Source organism: Belonocnema kinseyi, chromosome 1 (genome assembly GCF_010883055.1).
Source record: "Belonocnema kinseyi isolate 2016_QV_RU_SX_M_011 chromosome 1, B_treatae_v1, whole genome shotgun sequence".
Lineage (NCBI taxonomy): Eukaryota > Metazoa > Arthropoda > Insecta > Hymenoptera > Cynipidae > Belonocnema > Belonocnema kinseyi.
In genome coordinates this window covers 105,498,206-105,517,913 of record NC_046657.1, presented here as the reverse complement: position 1 = coordinate 105,517,913, position 19,708 = coordinate 105,498,206, and the positions used below count along the sequence as shown (strand labels likewise).

Genomic DNA, 19,708 nt, shown 5'->3' with positions numbered 1-19,708 from the left:
ATTTATTTGAGGTTACGTTTCAATGAGCCCGCAGAGTGTAATATTACTCACTCCCATCTTCCTCGCACAGATTTCGAGGTCTACTGACTGGTGTTTGGTGCCTCCGAACACGTGGCTTACTCGCCTTATGCATTTTTAATCATTGCTAGAATATTATAAACGAGTAGTATGTATACAAATTTCACTGAACTACCAGAAAAAATCAAGAGGCACTAGTCCTTCGAGCGCATGGAGATGGCGTTTCAGTAGGAAATCAGTCTGGCTCGGTCGGTCCCAGTTATGGGCAACAGAGTTCTACCGATCAGGGCCAGATCGGGAAATCCGATCGGGGCCAGATCGGTATTACGTTTGAAATCGGGCGATTTCTGCACGGGTATAGCCAGGATCTCAGCAGTTGACAGAGGTCTTTTGTTTTTCCAAGACATCGCTATTACAAAAAAATTTTTTTTTAGAAAAATCTTAACTGAGTAAATAAAACAATACATATTTTATATTTACATTGAGTAATTTACTTAATTCAGTTCAATATTTTTCAAAACTGCACTTCACTTATTCTTATTACCATTTACGATAAATAATCACACAGAACTGACCCACGGCGAGATGTTGAAGGCACATTGACGCATTCTTAATGGGAATCCCAACGTTGCGTAGACGCAACAATAATAAACCAGGTCACGCATGCCAAAACTATAAACACTGTCTCAAATATCATATTATATCTTATTTAATTTTAGCCCAGTTCAATCTAAATTGACAAGATGGAAAATCCCATTATATTCTGCGTCGTAAAATAAAATCGATGAAAAAATAACAGAGGAAATCCCAAACTTCAACCTAGATCATAAATTTGCAAAAAATAAACAATTCGATTATATCGACGTATTTCATAAAACACATTATCCCCGTACTGTTAGGAACAAATTGCGGGAAAAAATAATTCATTTCAATCAATAACATATTTTGAAAAAAATCATTTTAAAAATGTTTTGTTTACGCAACGTTGGGGACTGATGGGTTGATGCAAAGTGACCCATTGAGAGAGAGGGAATAAATTTATCTTTTCCTGTCCCCCAATTTCTATATTTTTTAATCTTTCTATTTTCAGTAGGGGGGGGGGGGGTCTAAAATTTAAAAAATCATCCTTACGAAATTAATGAACGTGTCCTGATTTGCTAAAGAAGAGCATAAACGAATTTTTGAACAATTTAGATTTGGCTACGAGATTGATTAAAAATTTAAAGTTACAAACGTGGGAGTAAACCTAAGATCAAGTACGTGACTGGCGTTGATAGACTGACGGAATAGCTAATTTATCAATTCTTCGGTTCGGTTGGCTTCGATTCCCGTCACTATTTGCAAAGTCATGTAAACAGACTACGAAATCCTCGAACGTATCATATTTGAACGCAACTAAGTCCCTTGCTTGCTCTGAGAAAGCATTGAGTCGTGTCTCCAATTCGTGTGGGAAATGGGAACAGAACTCTGTCACCTTCAAATAAATTTATAATTTCTCAATTTGGAGATTATAGAGCGACAATTTTAAGTCTAAAAACAAATTGCTTGAATAATTGCAGTTTCTCTAAAAAACAATTTCATTATCTAGAGTTGTGTCTAAAATTGACACTTTAGCATTAATCAGCGTGATATTTTCAGGGATTAAATAATTTCCAGAAAGAGTCTGGTAAACGGTACTTTGACCTTTTTTACAATGTTCAAAGAATAAGAGTGGGGTACGATACATTTGAATAAACTAATAAATTCAAAAAGAAAAGGTCTGTATTTAGACCACTTTACATTTGATCATTTTAGTATTTTTATTATATGAATTTTACAAAATATTGACAAATATAAGTTAAAATAGTGTATGGTTTTATTGAGGTTAAAAGTAAAATAAATTATTATTGATAAACAAACTATTTTTGTGAAAATATAAGTCAAGATTAACTTTTCAATTGTTGAAAATAGGATTCGACGTAAAAATTTCCATTAGAAACAATTGTATTATTTTGTTATACATTAGAAAACATTTTTAAAGCCAATTAGTCAATCTTTTTGGTTGAAAATTCCTCTTTTTGAGTTGAAAATTAAACCTTTTTTTTTGAAAATATTACCGATCTGTTGAAAATTCGTTTTTAACATTCTAAAACATTCGAAACATTGTTTAAACTATTTGGTTCAAAATGAATGTTGACATTCTCATTCCAATGAGAAGGTATCGGTAAAAGATTTTTTGTAAAGGTGTCTGTCTGTAGTCTGTACCGTGTAGGCACGATAACTTTTGAAAGATTGATCCGATTGGATTCTGCTTTTACTCATTTTTTTATAGCCTAAAAAGAAAGAACTAGTTCGCTAACAAGCTATCTTGGATTAATTTTTAAAAAATGTGGGCATTTTCAAAATGGTTGAAACCATTTTTTTCAAGATTAAAAAATTCTATGTACGGCTATTTATAGTACACGGACACTCGAAATATTTATCTTCATGAATTTTCTCAATAAAAAGAAAATTATTAGAGTTATAGCATTTCCAAAAAAAAAAAACGAAAATGAACATTTTGAGCATGACAAGGCACGATATAAAAAATAGTCAAGAGAAGAAAAATGTTGATTTTTGAAAACCGTACAAGATTATCGTAACAACTTTTTGGATTTTGTAGAAAAGTCAAAAATTCAAATTTTGATCTCACAAAAAATAATGAAAAATCAAACATTCAATTTTGCCGCGAAACTATGTGGGATATGCAAAAATATATTTACTAAAATCGTTCACCCTAAACAAATCTACTAATTTTGTTATGAGTCTCTTTTTGATAGGATGCGTAGCTTTTGTTTTATTCGTAAAATAAACATTAAAAATAAAAAAATTAAATTTTTTGAAAAGCGACACAAGGCAAGAAAAAAAATTATTAGACAAAAATGTTCACCGAAAAAGGATCTTCAGATTTGTTTTTAATCATTTTTAGATAGGACGAGTAGATTTTCTTTTAATGGTAATATTTTTGGTTTAAATAATAAAAAATAACATTGAGAATAAAGAAATAAAATTTATGGAGAACAACACAAGTTTCAATAAAATGCTTAATAACAATTTCTTGTATAGGGCACGCACTTTTTTATTTATAAAAATGAGAGAGTGAAAATAGTTTTTTTTAATACCAAATGCTTATCATGGATTTTATTAATATAAATTTATTGACATGGAATAAATCTGAAAAAGCAGTCCCAGACCGAGGTACAAAAATAAATATAATATACATTTAATGTGATAAAATTGATCATAATGTAGAAAAGTTCGCTGCTCTCGGCATCTTACTTCACCCTAGTTATAAAAATTCTTTATTTATTTAGTGATAACGATTAGAAAAAAATATTAATTCAACTAATACTGCAAGAAGTCATGTTTGATAAGTATTTTTCGGATGAATTTTCTTTAAAAGAAAAACACCCCACTGTCAGACTTGTTGAGGGAACAGAGAAAATGGACTGTTACACACTGTTTCTCTGACCCCTCGGTCCAATTTTAAATAAATCAAAAATTTTATTTTCTCAAAAGGTACAGCAATTCTGACCATTTTTTCTGATTTTTGGTGATATTTTTCAGTTATATCTAGATGAAACTTCGCAACTGTCAGCCATGTTGAATCGACAAAGGCAAGCAAGACATTAAGCGTAATGAATTACCAGCCGGTAGGAGCAATGTGTCTTAATTACGGCCTGTGACACGATAATTATGTAATTAGGCATTGTTTGCCGACCAGCCCATAATCACAATCCCGAAGCAGTGCCATGCCAGTCTTGTCAACATTTGTGACGCTCCGCAGATTTATCGACCTCTGCGGTCCTTTTGTTCCATTTATATAAATATAAAACATATTAGATATGCATTACTGTTATTTTATAATTAGGGACTGAACAAATGTTTAAAAATGATATTAGAACAGTCTTTGGTTTGCAAATTATTTTTATTATTTTTAATAAAATTCTGAAAGTATATGACGTGCGAAGCTGTTCTCATCTATGCGTAAATAACGTTAGCCTGTCATAGCACCTTAGTCCACGTTAGGATCAGGAATGGCATGGAGATAGTTCGCAAGGATGCTTTTTTTTAAATTAGTTTGTTTGACTAAGGTTTTGTAGCCCTGGAAAAAACCTCTTATGGGATGGAAAGCAGGAGGAGTAAGGTGAAATGCGAGGAGGGAATTAGGGGAAGTGCCGGGTAAGAGAAGATTGAGAGTGAGGAATAATTAGGGGAGGGGAAGTACGAAAAGTGTGGGGAAATGATGGGAGGCGGAGTGGGCCGCGGAAATAGGAGGTAAGGGAAGTGTGGAGGAATTCGGGGTAAGGCATTAGAGAAGTGAGGTTAATGAGGGATGGGAAAAGGTGGGGAACTTAAGGGAGACGAATTAGTGGAAATTAGGTTAGGGGAATAAGAGGAAGCAGGGGAAGTAAGGGGAAATTATAGAAATAAGCGGAAATGAGTGGAGGGAAATTATAGGAAATTAGGGTAGAGGTTAGGGAAAATAAGGAAAGAGGAAGTATGGGAAGTGTAGAGTGATGAGAGGTGGTGCAGTAGGGGAAATGAGAGGTAGTAAGGGGAAGTGAGTATATGGTATGTAGGGTATTTGAGGGGAAATTATGGGTGGAGGAATAGGGGGTCATTCAAAAAATACGTGATGCATGCAGGGGTGAGTGGGGGTCTGCCGAAGTATCATTATACATGTTAAAACGAATGTAAAAGGTATAACGCAAGGGAGGGGGGTCATAAGTTCCTGAAAGATATATCACGTATTTTTTGAATGGCCCCTAGCGGAAGCGAGGAGAAATGAGGAAAGGGGAAGTACGAAAGGATTAGTGAAATGATGGGAATGGAGTGAGCATCGGGGTAGAGCAAGGAGGGAAAGTGGGGAAAGTGTGGGGAAATGCATGGTGAAGACGTAGGAAAGTAAGGATAAATGAGGGATGGAGAAGCAGGTAAATAGAAGGGAAATGATTATTGGGGGAGTGAGGAGATATTACTGGAGTGGAAGAAGAGGGAGTGAAGGGAAATGGGGGAAGGTCTGTTTGGGGAAATAAGGCGAGAGAAAGTAGGGGAAGTGTAGGGTAAGGAAGGGTGATGTAGCTGAGGAAAGAGAGGAAGTTAGACGGAAATGAGTGAATGGAAGTAGAGGGAGTGGGGTGAAATGAGGGGAGGAGTTTTTAATCAATCACAATATTTATTTTGCTTTTAAATTGTCAATTTAGTTCAAGAAAATTGTTATACTTGTTTTATAGGAATCATCTTCAAGTCTCCCAATTTACTACTATTTTAGATTTCTTTAGCGTTCTACACCGGACATAGGTATTTTAATTCTAAAAATTATTATGTGTTAAACATAAAAAAATTTCGTACCATAATTTACGTTTTTACCGGAAATTAACATTTCTAAATCAAAAATCATTATATTTGAAACATGATTTCAAACGGGAAGTCGGTTATTTTAAACAAAAAACATCAGGTTTGAAGGAGAATTTACAATCTCAAACAATTTTTTGTATATTTTGCATATTTTTACCAATTATTAAAAATATGATCCTTACTTGTCTCTGGCTTTAAAACGCATACCTTTTGGTGAAAATGTTATCTTATTTGGTAAAAAATTGAACTGTTTAGAAGTAAATGAATCTGTTTTTTGTTTTTTTTTATAGAAAATTAATTTCCTTCGACTGAAAATTTAAACACTTCGTTTTTAGTTAAAATTCATGTATTTCGGTAAAAACTGTATTCTAAGGAGAAATACATATACGAGGTGTGTTCAAAAAGTAAGGTCACTTTTTAATTTTCGCGGGCTACGTACATTCAAGTTTAAAATTTTTTGTTTTGTTATGTTGGTATACTCGTCACGATCATATGTTCACAGTTTTGACTATATAGCTCGTGTTGTTTTTCTGGCTGAGGCGTAAAAGGTTAGAAGGGTTTGGTGTGCTCGGCGATTTTCTTCTTTCGAAAAAAATGGAGCAAAGAGTTTACATTAAATTTTGTGTGAAAAATGGAATCCAGTGCTCTAAAACTCTTGAAATGTTGACAGTTGCATACGGTGAGTCTACTCTGAGTAAGAAAAATGTGTATAAGTGGTACAAGCTGTTCCAAGAAGGCCGAGAGGCCTTTAGAAAAACAATTCGTGGCTTTTGCATCACTATAATGCACCTGCTCATTCATCGTTGCTTGTGAAAGATTTTCTGACCAAAAACACCACCACAGCCATGCCTCAGCCTCCATATTCACCGGATTTGGCCCCCAGTGACCTTTTTCTTTTCCCAAAACTGAAGAGACCCATGAAAGGACATCGATTTTCAACGATTGAGGAGATAAAAACTGCATCGCTGAAAGAACTCAAGGCTATACCACAAAATGATTATCAGAAGTGCTTCGATGATTGGAAAAAGCGTTGGCACAAGTGTATTATATCTGAGGGGGATTACTTTGAAGGGGACAACATAAATATTGAGGAATAAATGAATATTTTTTGAGAAATCCATAAAGTTACCTTATTTTTTGAACCAACCTCGTATATATATATATATATAAAACTGAAAATTTAACTTCCATTTTTTTCGAAAATGTATCTTTTTCAGTTAAAAATTCATTTTTTAAATTGAAGATTCATCATATTAGTTCAAATTTCATTTATTATGTTGAAAATTTAACTATTTTGTTGAAAATTTGTGTTTTTTTTTTAATTAACTTTTTTCACTTAAATTCTGTCCATTCTATTATTGGTTGAAAATGCATTTATTTTACTGAAAGTTTTCCTTTTTTGGTAGAAAATTAATCTTGTTCGCTAAAATTTAATATTTTATTTGATTAATATTCAAAATTTCAATATTTAAAAACTTTTTGAGTGCGACAGGGTAATTTGAATCATCTCGCGCATGCGAGGTTACGAACCTTTACCAACCGCAATGGTTATTGGTGCACGCAGCGGCAACCGTTGACAGACCGGTTCAAATTTTCTTGTTGCACTGGATATTTTTGAAAGCATTGATCTATTTTATTAGTTGGCCTACATTTTTATTTTCGGATATTGAAGCGGACATGCTCGATAATATTTAAGTTCTGAAACCAATCTACTTCAACTGGTCACTCAATAGCTTTATTCAATTATTTGAATAATTTTTTAGTTACAACAATATTGCAATGGAACTCGAAACTCATTATATTCATAATATTTGACTGAATTTTTATTTATAAAAATTTTCCCGCCCCGCGGGCAGACTCATCGCGCGCTAGACACGCGGCTCGCTTCGCTCGTAATTTTGAGCGCGTCTATGGCGCGCGACTGTTGGAACTCGTGCTTCGCGCTCAATTATGTATTTAACTCGCGATCTCGTGCATCGCATTCTTTTTTATCCAAAATGTGAACTCTTCTACATTATTTTCAACACTATTATATCAAATGTAAATTAAATTTACTTATGCATCTCGGCCTAATATTACTTATTCAGATATTGCAAAATGATGAAAAAATTTTATTTTTCATGATTACTTAAATATTTGCTCCTTATTTTGCAATAATTTTCATTCTCAACTACACTAACATCTCTTATTTGAATAAATGTACTCTTATATTATTACAATATATCATATTCATTGGTATTAAAACAAAAGTATATTTATTGTCTTATCTTCATAATTAAAAAAGCGGCATCCTTTAAAAAATAAATTTTTTAAAACATTTTATTGCAACCAGATTCGTTCTACAAACATGCTTTTTATTTTTAATGTCATTTTTCACAATTTAAACAAAACCTAAGCATCCCGTCAAAAAATTGTTAATCAAAAATTTGTAGTTTTTTTTCAAACAGCAACTTGTCTTCATTTTTTTCACTGAATTTTTGATTTTTCAAGAAAATTTCAAAAGTTGTTATGATAATCCTTTAGGGCATACAAAAAGGAACATTTTTCTTCTGTGACTGTTTTTTTCATATCGTGCGTCATTTGGCTTAAAATGTTAATTTTCGTGTGTGAATTTTTATCCAAAATGGGTAGCTAACAACCTTGGACTTTAGTTTAGAGTATGAAAAGAGAGAGGGGGAGGGGTTGAGGGAGAGAAAGAGGGAGAGAGAGAGAGAGAGATTGAACCAGGACCCTTTTTCATAAATAGCTTTTCGTATTCCAGGACAAGTGACTCAATTTTCAACAAATTTTGTTTGTAGCTTGTGGCGTTTGTCCATAGACTTGTACAGTTTCATCGAAAACTGGAATTTTATATTTTTTATTATTTTCTGTAGCACCAAAATTTGAATTTTGAATAACGCTCCAAAATTTGTCATGTCAGTGTTGTGGGTGTTTAACCGTCAACGCTTTTCTCATTCTTTGTATTAAAGGCCCATCTAATCGTTCAATTCTTTCGAAAGTTCTTGTGATAATAGACAAACAATCTACAGACACACACTTCCGTCCAAATTAAAAAAGATACGTAAGTGACATTTTTAATAAAAATGAGTTTTTGCTATCGTTGGATTTGTAAGAGAAAGCTGAATCTGTGTTCATAAAACCTATTAATTATTAATATTTATTGCAAAGAAGTATTGTTTATAAATGAGGAAAGTCGAAAAAGTTGAAAAATACAACAGAAAAAGATACGCAAAGCACTTTGCGTGTCCTAAAAGGTGTACAAGGAAGGCAATACGTCATCAGGATACACATGAAAAAGAACCTAACGAACTTTGTATCTTTGTTGCGTTGTAAAAGTGACTTTCCGCTACTAGTAAAACATCGCAAGTCCATTTTCTAAAATAAATGATTTAAAAAGTCAATTTTTTATTGCAAAATATGATAAGACACATTATTTTTGCCCAAATAGCGTATCTTAATTATCAAATATTTGATTCGATATTAAAATTATTGTAGCAAGAAGTTTTTCTCGAGTTTCTCAGTTCGAGTCAGATAGGACTTGTGTATCTTTTTAGTTTGTACGGCAGCATAGGTCTTAAAACGTGAACATTTTACAAAAAGAAGGTGGGGTCAAATTTTACAAAAATTTAATATCTTTAATTATGAGAATGTAAAAAAATTTTATTATAAATTCTATTGCAACCTTGTTCATTTTTCCATAAATTTAATTTGTTTATTTTCAATGTTATTTTTGACGTTTTGAGATAAAAATGCGCATCCTAGCGAGAAGTGGTTCTAAGAAAATTCAAAGATATAATTTGGATGAAAAATTTTATTAGTTAAAATGATATTGTAGTTTGTGTCGTTTTTCCAAAAAGTTGTTTTTCTCATTTTGAACGTATTTTGATAACAAAAGTTTATTATAAATAGGTACACAGTTGAACGTGTACAATTTAATGTGCACAATTTTAACGCGTAGATGTATCAGATAATTAAATTTACAATTCAAAAGAATTAATGTGCAGAGTTATTATGTGCGGACTTTACTGTGTAGACTAATGTGTAGATTTTAATGTGTAGACTTTTTTGACTTACTATTTAATATGTAGACTTTTCACGTGGTGAATTAAGTGTGTTGACATGAATGTGTACACTTAAATGTGAAGACTCTCGCGTGGCGAGATGAATGTGTAGACTTCATGTGCATGCTCTCATGTCGTGAATTAAATGTGTAGAGGACTACCTTAATTTAATGTCTGCACGCAATGTGAAAATTTGACAATGTGTAGATTTGATATGTGTGATATCGATACCCAGCCGTTAAAGATTCATCACTTTAAATATTAATTTTCGAAAAAAAATCAATTTTAGATGTCAGTGAAAGGCGGAGCCTGATCTACTTTGTGAAGAATTTCTCCGGGTGTAAAATATCCTTCATATTCTACAATTTCAGGGGTAGTGTCCTGAACGTAATGTCCACCTTTGTTGGCTTTGTTTAGATGAGAAAACATATGAAAGTGTTCCAGGTAAAGATCAAGTTCCTGGAAAAAATATAAATGAAATTGTAATTTGTTAACGCTGTACACAAGTTGCAGTCTATGGTCAAAATTCCCAGGTGGCAAATGTCAAGTTGCGGGCTCAGATCAGTGACTGCTAGAGACCTTTCCCCTCAGAGCCTTCTTTCCCTCTCCACTTGTGGAAAACATTACAATTTTTACTTTTCTATCATTTACAAGCAAAAAGTTTTCTTTTTCAATGGTCTTGATTTTAATACTGTCTAAGGCATCATACATGTCTGACACATTTTTTGGCAATCTTGATACTAATGATTTTCAGACATGGCTCATGTTATTGTGATTGCAAGTAATTTCATCTGCGGTCAAATATCGAACATAATTATTTTTTAATTTGTCATGTACAGTTTTAATGGCCATTCCGAAAGATTATTGACTGCTTTTATTTTTACTGAATTGCTAATTTTTTGTCGATTTAAAACTTTATCGGTGTCCGATAAATTGATGGTTATGTTAGGTTATGTTTAGTTAGGCTGTCAATCACAATAAGTCAATATACAAGAAGACACTGCTAATTATCGTGATTTTCTATACGTACGTATACATTTCATTGCTTTCGAGAAAATCCCCCCCCCCCCCGTCTCTTCTGCCCAGAGTTCGTCACACGGGTGGGGGAAGCGAGCTTGGAACGCAACTTCTCCGACCTAAAGTGACCGCGGTTTTCAAAGGGTTTTTTGACCTTAGACCGCAACTTGAGTGCAACCATTTATTAATCCTTGTTTATAAACATGGAGCATATTACAGCTACTGTGAAGTTAGCTGCTGAGTGCAGCTCGGCTCTCACAGGCGGGTAAGTGCCAATTTTTTCTGTCTTACCGTTTTTGTAGAAATGAAAGTACCCACGGCATTCTCCGGAGCTGGAAAGTCGTAAAGGTAGAATTTCTTGATCCTTCTTAACTTGCTACCTTCAGGCACAGGTTCCTCTAAAAAGTTTCGGAAGTGATGTGTTATCGTTCCGGTGTGTACTACGAAAGTTCCACCAATAGCTGATCAAGGATTAAAATATTTCCAATAAATATTGATTGAATAATTTTGACTAGTTTTTCGATGTCATGGTAATCAATGAATGTGAAATTCCGACTCACCAACAAGATCTTTATTTCCATAGCGTTTTTCAATACCCTTCCTCATGCTAGTAACGAAATTATTTTCGCCTATTCGTTTCTTGGCGTTAACTTTTAGAACCTTTCCTGGTTTTCCTTCACTCAAAAATAAATTTCCCTGTACGGAAAATCGAGTTTCATTTAAATAAAGGGGATGAAATTCAATCCTTCCTCGAGCTTTATCGAGTGTGTTAATATAGGATCTTGCGATTGGTCTCGGATTATCCAAAATTACGTTTACCCTAACCTGTAAATTAAAGGATTTTATTAATGATCATCAGGGAGTGAATTAGAGTCACTGTGAAGTTAGCTGGCGAGCAATGTGAGAACCGAGCCGCGCTCGGTAGCTCACTTCACAGTGGCTTTAATCCGCTCCCCAATAATCATGTTGTAAAAATATCTTTCAAGTAAATTCAAATTGTTATCAATATTAGATTTAATAATTATAAAATTTTGAGCCTTGTTCAAATACCAAAGAAAATATGAATTCGAAAGAATTAAAATTATGACAATTCGGTACTTTTCTTAGTAAAATTTTGAATTAGAAAATAACATCGCAATCTTTATTCAAATAAGACCAGGGTCCATTAGCAGCACCAATCACAAATTGGGTCCCATTATAGCCCAAATGATTGACGAGAGTTTTAATGTCGTATAATTTATTCTTTTGGAATTCAGGAGAGTAAAAAGACATTCCACCGATATCTAAAATTGTTGGCTTTCCTCCCATTCCTTAAAAATAACAGGGCTATTAAAAAGGATATTGAAATTTTGAAATCGAGTGTTTTTATTTTTGAAACTGAGGTTTACCAGCAGATGCCAGATTGAAAGGCGGTTTGGTAAGGTCTGGAGAGTCGACAATTTCGACTTTGACTTCAGCAAAGTTTTTTGAAAGTGATTCATGTAAAACTAAAATATTTGCTTAAATCATTAGTTCTTTTGTTTGAAAGTGCAAATTTGTCTTTTGAATAACTAAGAGAGATTTTATTTACCAGTTTTTAATTCATCCAAAGATGGCACGTGCAATGTTTTTGGCACAATTTTCAATTTTTCTGGATCGACTGCCGTTTGTGCTTTCTAATAAAAAACGGTTCTATAGGTAAATTTAATTTGAAATTTTAAAAATTTACTTACCAAGAATTTGAAAAAAAGAAGAAACTGTACGAGATAGAGACAGACAAATTTTGATTTATTTCTGTTTTTCATGGTGTTAAAAGGATTATCGAAATACAGTTAAGTCAGATTCAATGCAAAATTAAAAAATTTAATCAAGTTCTTAAATACGTGAAAAATGCTAGATATGTAATTTCACAAACTTGTTATGTTTGCTACTTTTTCTGAAGACTGGATGGCAAGAAACTCGCTATTTCAATATTTCTATTGTTTTCAGAAATAGTAGGTTTTTAATATTTGAAAATATTCACAAATAATAACTTTATTGCATTATTGATATAGTTTTTATGTGCAGGATGAGTCATTTAAAATATTTTTTGCGTAAACTGAAATAAATACTTAAACTCATTTTCCAGTATTTCAATAAACTCTCTTATTTTATGCCACGACCAGTTTTCACATTAATTGATTTTATACCATAAGTCACAAAATATTGTAGGTAAGAATTTGTAGTTATATGGTTCGTAATTATCATTTTTTTAAAAGTTTTTTACAGACACTTTTTAATTAATAAATTCCAAACTTTCATTAATTTTTTGATTTAAACTAGAAAACTACACATTCTTTATGTCTCACGAAACTTGAAAATATGAAATCAGCATCAATGCAACACTTTCGTAATTAATTGTATCTATTATTTAAAATAAAAAAAATGACCATATTTATGATATTCAAAGAAACTTGATGTTTTAACTTCAGAATTAATATATGTGCATATTATTTTTTTTACGATATACAGACAATGAATCAATTCTATTTTTTATAAAAAAAAGAATTTCCGACGAAAAATATTAAAATAACATATAGTTGATTAAATATTGTAAATATACGTTCAAGTCCCATGATTTTTTATCAAAAATATCAATTTTAGACTTAAAAACGCAAGAAGATGGTTAAAGATTGTAAATCTTTTATGAAATTAAATTTTTCAAATTAAAAAACCACATTTCCGACAAAAAACTCTAATATAGGACTACACAATGAAATCGAAAAGTCCTCCGACCAAACCAAGTGGACTATACGTTTTCGGGTGCGCTAATCACGCATGCGTGGCCCTTATGATCCCTACACGTCAGGATCACGGTAATTTGAAGGTCAACTTTGTTTATTTGAGAGATATGATCTTTTTGAGCTCAGATTCTGAAAGAGCGGGAAATTTCATGTTTAGATATATTTTTAGCAATGGGTCTCAGTGACCTATACAGGTCAAATGAATGTCAAAAACATTATTTAAAATTCTAAACCTAGTAGCTTGTTAAGGTTTGCTCATATCGAGGTCATGATCCTTACAAAATACGTTTTCAGGTGTGTATATCACGAATCCGTAGCCCATATGACGTCTAATCGTCAGGATCAAGGCCATTTAAAGATCAACTTCGTTGATTTGAGAGATATGTTCTTTTTGAGCTCAGATTCTGAAAGAGCGGGAAATTTCACGTCCGAATATATTTTTACCCATGGGTCTCATTGACTTCTAGAGTTCACTCGAAGGTCATATATACGCTGTCATTAATAAAATAAATTCACGAATAACGTGTTCTTTCACTGGCGAAAGATCTACAAAGTGATTTTCTTTTATGTGGAGTGTAGAATCTGTATTGAGAGACAGGGTCAGGGTCATAACTTACTGCATGCACGATTGCAGGAGAATTGCGTCAGAATTGCAGCAGCTTCTGCAATTGGATGTGAACCTAAGTGCGAATGTCATTTCTTCTGTTAAGAACTACCATACCAGATACTTTTCAGGGAATTTAGAATGATCGATTTTACCTTCATATTCTTAAGAATGTTTTTGACCTACATATGACCTCTAGAGGTTTCTGGGACCCGTGATATATCCAAACGTAAAATTTCCCGTTTTTTAAGAATCTGAGCTCAAAAAGATGGTATCTCTCAATTCAACAAAGTTGACCTTCAAATTACCTTGATCCTGACATAATATAACAACTTTTTGAAACTTATAAAATAGAAAAAAATGTCAAGCATTTATTGTTTTATGACCAACAACTATATGCGGCTTGCCTTTTTCGATCCGCTTGATTACAGGACTACATAAATGCTTAGATGGGAGAAATATGAGTTCAAATTTAGAAAAGACAACAATAATGAGATTTAGAAAAAGACGGGAAGCAAGAAAGGACATACGAGGAGATGGAAGAGAATAAAGTTTAGAAGAAGTAAAAGAGTTTAAATATATGGGATATAATTTGCAAACAAATGGAGATCATAGAGCTCATTATAAGAAAAAAGGATAAAAAAATCTGCAGCTGTAATAAAACAAATATGGGGAAAAGGAAAAAGACGGGTATAAAAAAATTGGAGAAGGAGAATGTGGTGGTGATTTGATACGCTGGTATCGCCGGTCTAAGGTTATTGAGCAGAGATATAAGGATGGAAATAAAGGAAAGCGATTGAGAGTTTACAAGAAAGGTAGGGGAGAGGGCTTAGTTGTGAGACAATCTTAGTTGTGAGACAGTCGATTTTCTCTGCCATGCAATATCAACATGGCCGACCCGACTACTTCCGAACTTCTCTTGTCCTGAGTTAGCGTTTGTGCCTACATCGAAGTGAATAAACGCATTATTGTATCAATTGCGAATATCGTGCGCAAAAATGGAGTGAAAAAACTTTTTTTGATTTTTTGCAAAGTGCCATTTTTCCGAGTGAATGAATTGAAAAAGGTGAGTGAAATGCATGAGTATTTAGTGGTTTCCTTATATTTTGTGATGCAATATTACATTATGCCAATATACGGTTGGAAAATTTTTGTTGTTGTCATCCTCATAGTGGCGTCATGGTTTGGTTGTGAGACATATTACTGGCTTAATTGTGAGACACTTTGCTTTTCCCAGTGTATACAATTGACAGCGTATACCAAGGTCAAATATCGTTAATTTTGCTAGTATAAAGTGTTTATTTACCATTTAAATTGTGTTTTAAGCCATTCATTTTTATTTTTAGCAATGTCAACTCCAAAAAGGAAAAATACTTTTTGGAAATACGGCACATTGCTGGGCTTGTGTGTGCAACATTGGATTTGGCGTTGCCGCCAAAAATAATAAAATCGGGCCTTGCTGCAACGGTCATTTCTCCATTCAATCCCGATATCTTCATTGATGCTGATTTTGTCCAAGAAGTTGAAGAAAATGCTGAAGCAGTTGCGGTTGACGCTGATTTCGAAGAAGATGAACAGCGGTGTATTATTTTTAATCAGACTAATATCGGTCGGGAAGAAGAAGTGGTCACATCTGAACCGTCAACATCTGGACTACCCACATCTCGATCGGAATCAGTTATGTCAGGTGCCATCACTTTTTCATCGATTTTATATGAAATTGGTCCATTGTAAGCCACTGCTACCACAAAAAACCGTCGAAACGTGGCCCAAAAATGATGCAGAGTAGCGAGCTAACTTATCCAGAAAACATAGCTGTTTTGAAGGAGAAAGCAGCAGCGGCGGAGAAAGAAGCAGCGTCCTAAAACAAAATCATCACCACTCTCGGATTAAGAAGCAGACTTTTGCACCATTTGCTTAAAGTTTTTGCCGACCACATTAACCGCTTTTAACTCTATCAAATATATTTCGTGCAAGCGGCCACTTCGTTTCGGATGTGCAAATATGCGTGCAAGTTTCTACACTTGCAAACATTGTGATAGTGATTTTGATTGAGAAGATGATAATGAACAATGAAAAGTGCCAGTTATAACAATAATTATTATCTACTAAAAGCCTTCAGAATTAATAAAAATTCATATTTGCAAATATTTATCTAGGTTTTACTGGATATTTTTCCATTTTTAATGGATTTTTCTAGGTGTCTCAGAAGTAACCCACTTTTTTCTGAAAAAATCATGCATTCACTAAATTGGTCATACATTTTTTAGTATTTATGGAATAACCATACTTTCTTTAGATGAAAGTTGTATATTTTAATTACCTTTCCAACGGTCTATAGAACTTTCGATTTGGTTAAACCAGTAAAAACCTATAGCTCAAAAACAAAACCCGTCTCACGACTAAACCCTCTCCCCTACATAACGTGAACACAATAGGTAGACTGTTGGACGCCACGATATATGTTGGGAGGAGAAACGCAAAGTGTTAAATTTAATACCAGAGCGGGAAAGAGGGCGTGGAAATTTAAGACGAAACTGAGGGAGGGAAAGGGAAGATAAAAGAACGGAGGAAGTTTTTTAGTGCTAGAGATAAAGAAGACGGGACTAGAGCAAACTATAAAAAATTGGATACAAAATAGAGGGAAAGACAATTAATAGAAAGATGGGGGACTTTTGATGAATCAGTATATAATATTAGGTTTAAGATAATAAAAAAGGAAAGAGTACCAAAGTATTTATAAAAGGGATGTGGAGAAAGAATGTGGATAAGAATAGCAAGATTTAGATTGGGAAACGAGCTAAGAGAAGGAATATATTGGGAAAAGAAAGAGAACAGAAAATACAGAATCTATGAATAGGAGGAGGAAATATGGGAGGATGTACGAGAGGCATGAGAGATAAAGGAAGCTGTCAAGAGAATGTGGTAAAGTTCCTATGTGAGAATGGCTTAGGGGAAGAATCGATGAAGGAGTTGGAGGTTGCTAGAGGAGAAAATGAGAAAGAATGAAAGAATGCATGTGATAAAATGGCAAAATGTAATGGTTATGTAATAGCATAAGTAGATTGGGATGCGGTTGCGTTCTCGTTCTCTCTCTCGCTCTTTCTTTTTTCTTTATCTCTCACACTTGAAGTCTCGTTTTCGATCGCTCGCTCAATCGTGCGCTAACACGTCCCTAATTGCGCTATCGTAACAAACAGAAATAAGGATCTAGATACAAGATTTTCTGTAAATAGTTGTAAATAACTGTAAACAGTAAGGATAAGATTTTATAAAAATACGTATGCGGAAGTATCGTAAGGAATGGAAGCCATGTAAAACCTTAGGAGACACATAATGAATAAAGAAAAAAATTAATTACCAAGAGCGTAAAAAATAACATATCTAATTTCTCAACCTCGTTCTGTTTGCTATTTTTTACAGACTGGATTGTAAAAAAACTAGTAATTTCGATATTTCCTCATAAACCTTGACCCTCTTATTCTCTTATCCCTTGTTGCTTTCCCTCTCTCCATGCCGTTTTACTTGACCATCTAATGTACCTTCTTTCCTTTCTCGTGCATTCTTCTCTCTTGATCCATCTGCAGTCCATTCGTTCTAAAATACCTTTCTTTTTCATCCTTCAGCTTCCCACCCCTACTCCTGTTCTCTTTCAACCACACCAAAACTCCTTAACCAGCAGGTCAGTTACACCAGCCTCTCCCGCTCTTCATTTTCGGGGTTTCTATAGCCCACTAAATTGCGCCCTAAATGCGCTCAAATGCGCCCCCGATAAAAAATTGTGCGCCGCAAAACTGTAGGAGTTATATCAGGTGTGACGCCCGTTTGAAAAATCCAAATTTAAATCACATGACCTTGAAGATCTTCAAATGCGCTCATATGCGTTATAAAGAGAAAATTTTGTGCCACATTGATAACTCAGTTATCAGCAATCAAAATGGGGGGGGGGATTTGGCGTCATGTTTCGAAACTAATAACATTTTTCGAATTCATCAAATCTATCTTTTATAACTTCAAATGCGCTAAAATGCGCCATTCCTAAAAAATTGTGGGCTAGCTAATTAACAAATATGGCATATTTTGGAAGGGACGGGGGCAGTGTAACGTAGGTTTTAAATCATCAACAGTGATGTGCAGTATAAAGTTGAGGGCATGGATTCATTTGTCTTCAAATGATCTCATATGCGCCATAAATTTTTTTGAAAATTTAAAAATTGACCGAGATATGGAGGTAACAAAATTTAATAGAGTGATGACCAACAAAATAAAAAGTTTGCATTATGAAGAGCTTTCAGTATAGAATTTCGAATGTGCTCAGATGCGCCAATTTCCAAATTAACAAAAAACCAAAATCAACCCACTCATTACCATGACTGAGAATCTCTCAGACATAATTTCAATAAACTGACCAGTAATTGACTGAAATTTTGACTTCCATCTACAAGAATATTATTACACCCTGGTCAACAACTTAAAATCTTATATAAGTTTCTTTATCATTGCGGATTGCAAATTTTTTATTTTGTTGGTCAACACTTCGTAACATTTTTTTACCTCTATATCTTGGGAAAGTTTCAAGATTATCAAAAAAATTTAATGGCGCAAATGAGAGCATTTGAAACCCCATAGGAAACTCCCTCCCTCAATGCGGATTTAAAACTGTTTATTTTGTTGGTCATCACTTCGAAAAATTTCGTTACCTCCATATCTTGGGCAATTTTCAAAATTTCGAAAAAAATTTATGGCGCATATGAGCACATTTGAATACGAATGAAGCTATGTTCGCAGCTTTATATTGCACATCACTGTTAAGGATTTAACACCGGCGTTACACTGCCTCCTCCAAATAATGATATCTTATCTAATTAGCTAGCGCAAAATTTTTTAGTGGTGGCGCATTTGAACGCATTTGGGGCGCAATTCAGTGAGTTATAGAAACCCCGAAAATTAAGAGTAGCTGTAACTGACCTCTCACAATATAGTTAGGCTTATTTCTTGTCAACCCTAGTGTCCAATTTACATACCTCTTCTGCATCTCATTTACCTCCTCACTTTCCTTCCATCCCCATATCTCTACTCCATAAAAAAGAAACTCATGACTAGGGAATCGAACAGTTTTATCCTCCTTCCAAAATCATCTGTGAATAATTTCTTTTCCAGCCTCCACACCTGCCTCATCACCACATTTGCCCTTCTCACTCTTTCTTTTATGTAACCATCCATTTCCCCATTCCTTCGCAGCAGGACTTTTCCGCATTCAAATCTAATCTATTCTTATCGAGGTATCTTCTCGACCTTTTCATCTTCTTCTTTAAAGCCTCCTCGCTCTTTGTTAGTAGCACTGTGTCAAAGGCATACGCGAATTATCTTATGCTAACCGCTCCTACCCTAACTCCTCTTACCACTACGGATGATACCTTACCTTCGATTTCCGTGATTAAAATCGGAAATAGCGTCTGGAAAACCTCTGAAATTCTCTCCCTTCCTTTCACCCTCTGCAAGACGTAAATATTGACGATAGGGTTCCTTCCCTCCCTAAAGCTCGTCTAAGTCTCCGGCAATATTCCTTTCTACTCAACATCCTTACGCAGCCCATCGGTCAACACGATTGCGCATACTTTGTACGCCGTATTAATTACCGCAATTCTTATATCATTTTCCTGTCTCTCCCTATCCCCTTTTTTATACAGTTGCACGATAAACCCCTCCCTCCATCCTCTTGGAAATCCCTCCCCCTTCAAATTTTTTTCACTACCCCTTTAGCCTCTTCTTTACTTTTTGTGTGTTAAACAGTTACGCTTCGTTCTGAACCCGATCCAGCGCTGCTGTCTTAGTCCATTTCAACTTCCTTATCTGCTTCTCTATCT

At 34.1% G+C, this 19,708-nt stretch overlaps 1 protein-coding gene across 1 annotated transcript; it reads right to left on the bottom strand.

Moving 5' to 3' along the window:
* Positions 1-9,320: 9,320 nt before the first annotated feature.
* LOC117174438 (ester hydrolase C11orf54-like) lies at positions 9,321-11,369 on the bottom strand. Its single transcript, XM_033363564.1, has 3 exons — positions 11,036-11,369; positions 10,767-10,936; positions 9,321-9,917 (listed from the first exon to the last, which is right to left on the bottom strand). Exons 1-3 carry the CDS (start codon positions 11,079-11,081, stop codon positions 9,744-9,746), a joined length of 390 nt encoding a protein of 129 aa, XP_033219455.1. The 5' UTR covers positions 11,082-11,369; the 3' UTR covers positions 9,321-9,743.
* Between the last annotated feature and the right edge of the window lie 8,339 nt (positions 11,370-19,708).

Coding starts and splice junctions, on each gene's coding strand:
- LOC117174438 (XM_033363564.1), bottom strand. CDS start 11,081: ATGAGGAAGGGTATTGAAAAACGCTATGGAAATAAAGATCTTGTTG. Junction 10,937..11,035: donor TGGAAATAAAGATCTTGTTG/GTGAGTCGGAAT, acceptor ATCCTTGATCAG/CTATTGGTGGAACTTTCGTA. Junction 9,918..10,766: donor CTTTCATTTCTACAAAAACG/GTAAGACAGAAA, acceptor TATTTTTTCCAG/GAACTTGATCTTTACCTGGA.